General features: G+C 50.9%; 1 protein-coding gene across 3 annotated transcripts; it reads right to left on the reverse strand.

Moving 5' to 3' along the window:
- Positions 1-275: 275 nt before the first annotated feature.
- On the reverse strand, positions 276-6,305 carry Vgll2 (vestigial like family member 2). Of its 3 annotated transcripts, XM_032889155.1 has the most exons (4): positions 6,040-6,120; positions 3,273-3,582; positions 1,188-1,334; positions 652-719 (listed from the first exon to the last, which is right to left on the reverse strand). In XM_032889155.1, the coding sequence occupies exons 1-4, from the start codon at positions 6,118-6,120 to the stop codon at positions 652-654; spliced, it is 606 nt and encodes a 201-aa protein (XP_032745046.1). The 3 variants fall into 3 exon arrangements, with proteins under 3 accessions (XP_032745044.1, XP_032745046.1, XP_032745045.1); XM_032889153.1 differs by having other exon boundaries at positions 276-1,337; positions 6,040-6,305; XM_032889154.1 differs by lacking the exon at positions 652-719 and having other exon boundaries at positions 757-1,334.
- Between the last annotated feature and the right edge of the window lie 1,036 nt (positions 6,306-7,341).

The raw sequence follows: 7,341 nt of genomic DNA on the forward strand, positions 1-7,341 counted from the left end.
AATTGGGCTTATTTTAAACATTTGTCACTTGCTCTAAAAATCAAAAAGAGGGGCAACCGTCTCCCCCACCGCACGCTGCCACTCCAGACATCTCCAATTCTCATCAGAACGAATACACATGTTTGAAGTCCAACTCTAGGCCAGCCACCCAATGTCTTAGCATCATCATCAAAACCAGTGTAAATTTTACATTTGCAAAAGACCTACATAATTTGGCTGCAAGAGACCCCAGGGTCCCAGGTACTCCGGATCAGCCTGTGCAACAGCAATGAAATACACTGGCGCCGCAGGCATCACAGGAAGAAGAAAAACAACGGATCATTTTAACAGTGTGTTTTATTTAACCCAATATAACCAACAGGCAACCGCTGGGCATATTAGAACATGCAAACTCAGTATAAAATGTTAACGAGGCGAGGTTTTACATTATTTTCTTTTTCAGTTTTGGAAATCCAGTGTGTATTAGGTCTGCCCACATCACCATTCAACCCAGCCACACACCACAAAGGCTCAGTAGTCACGTGTGGCTACCATTCTGACCAGCTCAGACTACAATCTTTCTTGTTTTCACTTTACTTTATTCAAAGGAGAAAAAGAGTCCTCTGTACCACCGAGCCAGGCCGAGGGCAGGGTGCTACTTTCTAGAGACATCTACCCGTAGAAACAAATGATGGCATGCAATTTCTTAGCCACATGGTCCTGGGGTGGGGGTGTCTCCCAAGGGAAGTCGGGGGACCGGGTGGGCGCGCCCGGAGTTTAGCCCAGAGTCGGGTACAGTGCCGGAGGGGCAGAGGGGAGACTGCACTCCCTCCTCCGCTTACCTGAGTCCACGCTGAGACCCAGGCTCTGGGCCACGTCCCCCGCGGGGCTCACGAAGGGTCCCCCCGGCGCAGCCCATGCGCCGCCCGCCGGCTCGCCCTTGGTCGCTAGCTCGCAGGGAGGGCTGCCGGGAGCCGGCGCTGAGGCAGAGGCCAGGCGACCCGGGCGGCCAGAGGCTGCGGGCATTATCAGCGGCCCATAGCGCGGGTCGAAGTGGGGCGCGTAGACCTCGTGCACTGCTGGCCGCGGGTAGGCAGAGGCTTGCGCTCCTAGGGCGCCGCCCAGCGCGTAGGGATGATGCGGGTGCGCGTGGTGCGGGTGCGCGTGGTGCCAGTCGGCCGCGCCCTGGTGCAGGTGGCCGTGCAGAGCGGCGGGAGTGTAGGGGTCGGTGGCAAAGGGCAGCTCCGAGTGCGCGGCGGCCAGAGGACTGCCCAGGGGCGCGGGCACCGGCGCCTGGTAAGCGCTGTTCCAGAAGGAGGCGGGAAAGCTGCGCTGGTTCATCGGGAAGGTGCCTTCTGCTGCCGGGGCGGGAGGAAAGCAAGAGAAGAGTGTCAGGACAGTCGTGCCAGCCTTACCCAACCAGGGGTCACGGGTGGATGGGAAGGTCGCAGAGGGACAGAACCCGCAGCCTTCTGCGGGTGACAATGAGGCTGGGGTACTGAGAAGTGAGACCTTTCTGAATCACCCAGCTGATGGTGGAGGAAGATTTAAGGAGTAGAGAGCTTGCTCTCTCCCTACTGGACCAGGGCAGATTCGAACTCCCTTTCCAGGCTGCAGTACTGTTTCCAGCTGAAGACCTTTGTCTCTCTGAGGTCTAGGGGGTCTCACAGTCCCCTCTCCCATTTCAATCCTTCTAGCTCCAAGCTCCCCTTCAAGGTAGGTGTCCACTAGACTTGACTGGAAGACCAAGGATAGCCTTCCAACTCCTGTTATTAGTGGTGTTGTTTTCCTAGAGGCTTTCTTTTTCAAATAGTCCCCAGAAGCTGGTGGATGAGGGGAGTGAGATAGGGGTGGGTGGGTGAGCACCCTTTCAGAAGCAAAGGGGAGAGGGGATGGCATGAAGAACTGGGGGAAGGGGGACCGTGAATGGGGGCAACATTTGGAATGTAAATAAATAAAATAATTTAATAAATATATTCCCCTTCCTGGGAGAATTCAAGATGAGGGAAGGAGGTGTAATAAAAGAGCAGCTGTGGTGTTTCCACAGTCAGCTTTGAAAAACGAGTTTTAAATAACAAACATTCTGATCAAAACTAGGATGGACAGGAATAATAATAATAATAATAATAATAATAATAATAATAATAATAATAATAACAACAACAACAACAACCAGTATCATTGTCAACTCCGTAAACTTGATAGCATGATAAGAGAAGGGCTCATAGGTCAAATTTGTTGCCTTGGGTAGAGAAGAGAAAGGTGTTCAATTCAAAGCCCCTTTTCTGGAACACCTCCTCTGAGGACGACATAGGCACCACATGCTAGAAAGGCTGAAACAAGCAGCTTGGAGCTGGCACGCTGAATGGTGACCGAACGTCCTGCTAAAGAGAAGTTAGATAATGGGAGAATAAAAGGGGAGTTTGAAATCCTCTCCAGGGACAAGGCTCGTGCAAAATGTCAGATGCTCTTATGGGAATGTCATTCCTACATAAACGACAAATGAGAAGTAGCCAAAGTCATCACTTCTCAGCTCAGCTGCACAGCAAACACTAAAGAGTAGGTGTGGATGCTGTCCTCAGTGCCGGCAGGAGAGGGGGATCGCTACGTGTTCATAGTCATAGTCAAAGCAGATGTCTGTAGGGAGCATCGAAAGAGACGGCTCTGTTTCGTTTTGTTTCTCTGCCACGCCACTGGCTTGCATTATAAAGAATTTCTGCCTTAAGATTTCTCAAATATTTGAAGCCTGCCAAAAGGCCAGCTGGTTTTAGGACGTACTCTCAAGCAGGGAGGTTTGATGGGCAAATTTTCAGAAACTGAGAGGGAGCTTTGTAGATCACTGGTGAAGGTCCTGCTCTCTCTGGTGTGAGAAACCTCAGGTTTCCACAAAACTCCACAGACATTCCAATTTTTGACTCTTATGGCTTTGTCTGGGGATGGCAGGGAGGCCAGGTGTTACTCTAATTTTAGAGACCTGTAAATATGCACCTCCAAGAGGTTAAGAGACTTGCCCAAGGTCATACTGCTAGGGATTGTTAGAGCCAATGCATACATCTATGGCTTCCCATTCTAAGACCAGGTCCTGGCTTCACTGCTCCCAGGCTATCACTTTCCTCTGCATCTGTAAGCAGAACTTGCACTCTTTCCTTTTTGAAACCTCTTTCTGGTTCTTGCCTTTTACTCCCTCTCTTAAGTTTCCTGGGTCTTTGGCTGTGCTGCTTTGGGGCCCTGGAGGTGGACTGCAGGAAGGCAGATAATCCTTCACCTCCCCTTCTCCAGGGGGTCCCACTCACCTCTCCAGGGTCCAGGGCTTCTGTGCGTTTTGCTGCTGGAGCAGCTTGGGGTGTAGCTGCTAGGTTGGCTAAGGGCCCTACTAAAATGTTCGTCCACCACAGAGCTGATGTCCCCCTGGAAGTAGGTGAAGAGGACACATCTGGAGTTGATGTACTCGGCTTCCGGTGGGCGCTCTTTCTCGGGGCTGCCCTCCTCTTCTTTGACGCTGGCTGGGGTTGGGTTGGAGAAGGAGGAGCTCCCGCTGGCACTGCTGCTGGGGCTAGCGCTGCACTCTTGGGCTTCCTGCATTTTTGAGTAGTAGGCTAGTTTCTGTGGGGAGAAAGAAAGAGATGGTCAATGTCCGCGCATCACTAAGTAGCCATTGAGTAACTGCCATCTGTGTCTAAGCTTTGTGCCTGTCACATAAAACCAGCAACCAATGGCAAAACGGTCCCCTAAAGAAAAACTACCCTACTCGAACACCTCTCTGGTACCCCAGAATAGCAGCTGCGCTGCAGGGAAAACTCTCAAAATGTTGGGGTGAGAAAAAGTCTCAAAGACAGTCAATCGATCATCAACCAATCAAACTGAGAGGACAAATCAAACCAGAAGAAAACCAAACTGACTGTAAGGACCATAAGCTGAACTCCACTTTAAGAAGCTTGCTCAGGGCAAAATGCACTGTGTAAAATAGACTGTAAGACCGAGAGACTGTAAGAGTAAGGGCACCTAGGTCAAGCTGGCAACAATTCTCTATAGAACTCAGAGCAGAAGCACCGATGATACAAGATTAAGCATCCTCAAGATGTGACAGAAAAACAGGGATGAAAAACAGAGTCTACCTCTCACAACCAGGAATGAAGTGCCCCGAAACTGTGAAAGACTTCCAAAATCATAACCGGGGAAATGCGGATCTTTAAATAAGTGGAAGTAGGATTTTGTTATGTGCACCACAAAAGACAAAACAAAACCAAACCCTCCAAAGTTGCTGACCGTTGCTTTCATTAGTTTGATTAGCTTTGACCCAAGCTATCCCACAGCACAGGGTGGCCTGCGTCTTGCCATGTAGCTGAGACTGGCCCTGAACTAAGAGCTTTCTGTCTCAGCCTCCGGAATGCTGGGGCCACCAGCGAATTCTCTGTGCATGCAGTTTTAAAACATCATTTAAGTAAGGGAAAGTCAGCGGATGACCCGCACACTGTCAGCATCTCCAAACACGTTTAAGACAGAAATTATAAAAAAAGAGCATGAAAGAATCTTGAGTTCCGATGAACAAATTGCTGTGTGATCGAAGCTTTAAAACCAGATGCAGCTACTGAGAACATTGTCTTAGAATTGAGCCACGGACCGGGTCTACTGATAAATCATTCTTGGTTCTTTTTTTTTTTTTTTTTTTTTTTTTTTAGCTGGGGACCGAACCCAGGGCCTTGCGCTTCCTAGGCAAGCGCTCTACCACTGAGCTAAATCCCCAACCCCTGATAAATCATTCTGAAGGCAGAGGTGGCCTTGAAGGAAGGGCAGAGACCACAGTGACGACATTTAATATAGTAGACAGGCCTGGGATCCAGGAGGAGAAAGGACAAGCTAGAAAACCCATCTTTCTTCTTTTTCTCAGTAGATGGTCCTTATAGTGGGGGAAGGATTGCTGATTTCAGAAACTGGGGTTGAAAGATAACACAGTTCCTAACATCACCCCACTCAAAGTAACGCATTCCCACTTCCTTTACAATGAAAAGCCACCGCTTTTAGTCCGAAGTCTAAGACTACAAATTCTAGGTTGGAAAGTTTGCAAGGGGGAACTTAACGCGAAATTTACTCACTTCATCTTCTTATTTTGTTGATTTGCAAACAAAATGGTTTAAGGTAATGGCACAAACATTGCAGCGTTTCCCAAAGGGAAGAGCAGAGCGGGCGTTTACTTCGGCTTGCTCCAGACTTCTGCCCCAGGTGTGTACTTTAGCTCTTTCCCTGGAACACTATCCTCAGATTGTGCTGCCTTCGCCAGGGACACGGACGAAAACACTGCTTGGCTAGACACACAGCTCAGGGAAAAGAGAGATCGGCAGAATCGAACGAAACCTCAACGGTTTGCAGGAGCGGGGTTAAGTGCTCTTAAAAGAGACCGAGTTGTCAGATTCTGCTACTTGGGTCCCAGAAAGGCAAGTTCCCCAGGCGGGTCAACTACTCTGGAATGGTGCTCCCTAGAATTCTGTAAAACCCAGACCCCAAGGCCAATGCTGTCTGCGGGTTTCTCCTGATTAGGAATCCACCAGTTCCGTAGCTATTTGGCCCGGCCGCCTGAGATCCGACTTGGAGATTATTCTAGAGATGATCGCGAGCCTTCTCATCTTGGAACGACAGAGGCAAGCTTTTGATTTTCTTTTTGTTTTTATTTCTACGGTCAAGACCAAAGTCCGGATTTCCTCGGGTGAGCTTTGCGGGAAGCCCCTTGCACCCGCACCAGACTCTAAAAAGAAAATTCAGTGGGGGGACCATCTTTGTCTAACTGATCTGGGAACGATCTGGGTGAACATCCACACGCCTTAGGTGTCGTCTCAAGACAGAAAATGCACCAGCTAAAGAGAATTAATTAACAGTGGTCGCAGCGCGCGCGGTCCCCGCATCAAGTCTGTTGCCCCAGGCGCGTCCGTCGCCCCAGGCGCGTAGAGGCTCAGGTGGTTCCAGTAGTGGTACTTTTGTATTGTGTGTGTGTGTGTGTGTGTGTGTGTGTGTGTGTGTGTGTGTGTGTGTGTCACCGGTTCCCGCCCCACCCGGACAGACCCATACCTGGTGGTAGGGAGTGTAGGCGGCTGTGAAATAAGGCTGCGGGGGACCGTAGACCTGGTACATAACATCCAGACAGCTCATGGCTCCCCGCCGCGGAGGCAGCTGAGTGGTTTCTCATCAACGCTGTTTTGGTGAAGCTCAAGGATGCTGTAGCGGCGACGGCAGCGCCCGAGCCCGGGACTCACGGGCCGCGGGGCAGCTCTGGGCTGGGGATGCGGCAAGCTCGCTCCCCTCCAACTAGGCGGTTCCAGCCCGGCCGCGCTCCCGGGCAGAAGCGCCAGGGCTCCCACAAGAGCGCATTTAAACCTCGCAGCCCGCGGCGCGCTGACGCTAAGAGGGGGCGGGGACCAAAGGACAGCGACCGGGTCGAAGAGTTTCCCGGGACTCCCTAGCGGGGAGCCTGTGCTCTAGGCGCCAGAGACTGAGACTCCAGAGTGTGGTGGGCCCCCAGGCTTTCCTCCTGGAGCAGCACTTTCCCAGGAATTTCCCTCTTCCCTCGTTTCCTCGTGGGACAAAGACTACAGAGACACAAAGATAGACAGGAGCAGTGACAAGCTGGGGTGGCTGCCGGCAGAGCGCAGGAAGGTTGCGAGCAGTTCTTGTAGCAAAACCTCTGCCCGCAGTTCCCGATCGCGTATGGGGAGGGACAGGGCTGTCCCCGTTCTAAGAAAGGAGTCGCGGAACTCTGCGGGGAATGGCTGCAGTGGCTAAGACCTACAACTTTTCCCTCTGTCCATTTCCTTTGATCTCCCAACAACCTCACCTACTCTCTCCAATTTTAATTCCGCTTTCTTGGGTCGTTTCTGTCTAGGGTTCGATCCCATCTCCATTCTATTGGGTGCTCCTCCAAAAACCAATTCGATCCACACTGACGGTGCCCATTCTGTGCAAGCTGTTTTCCAAGATTCTGTGAGCTCCTGCTCATCCTCCTGACTGCCCAAGCTCTGGGTGTCCACCTGGCCTTTAGAGATACTCAATATTTACAGCAAGGACTCCTTGGTTCTAAGTCAGAGTACTTGGGATGCTTCTTTGGTTAGTTATAAACGCTGTGCCGCTCAGTTTCATTTAAGGCAAAAAAAAAAAAAAAAAAAAAAAAAAAGCGTGTCTTCCAGTTGTGAAACCTTCCCCTTTCTTGTCCAGTCCTGCGGGCGGGCGGGGTGGGCTCCAATTGCAAGATCAGGTGAGGTGTTCCTGGCTCTAAGCCCCACCGGAAACCCTTGGGGGAGGGTATGGACGTCGCAAACAGAATCCATCTGTAAAAGTGAACTGACACAAGGTTACCTCCGAGGCAAGGTCAAGTTG

Source organism: Rattus rattus, chromosome 18 (genome assembly GCF_011064425.1).
Source record: "Rattus rattus isolate New Zealand chromosome 18, Rrattus_CSIRO_v1, whole genome shotgun sequence".
Taxonomy (NCBI): Eukaryota; Metazoa; Chordata; class Mammalia; order Rodentia; family Muridae; genus Rattus; species Rattus rattus.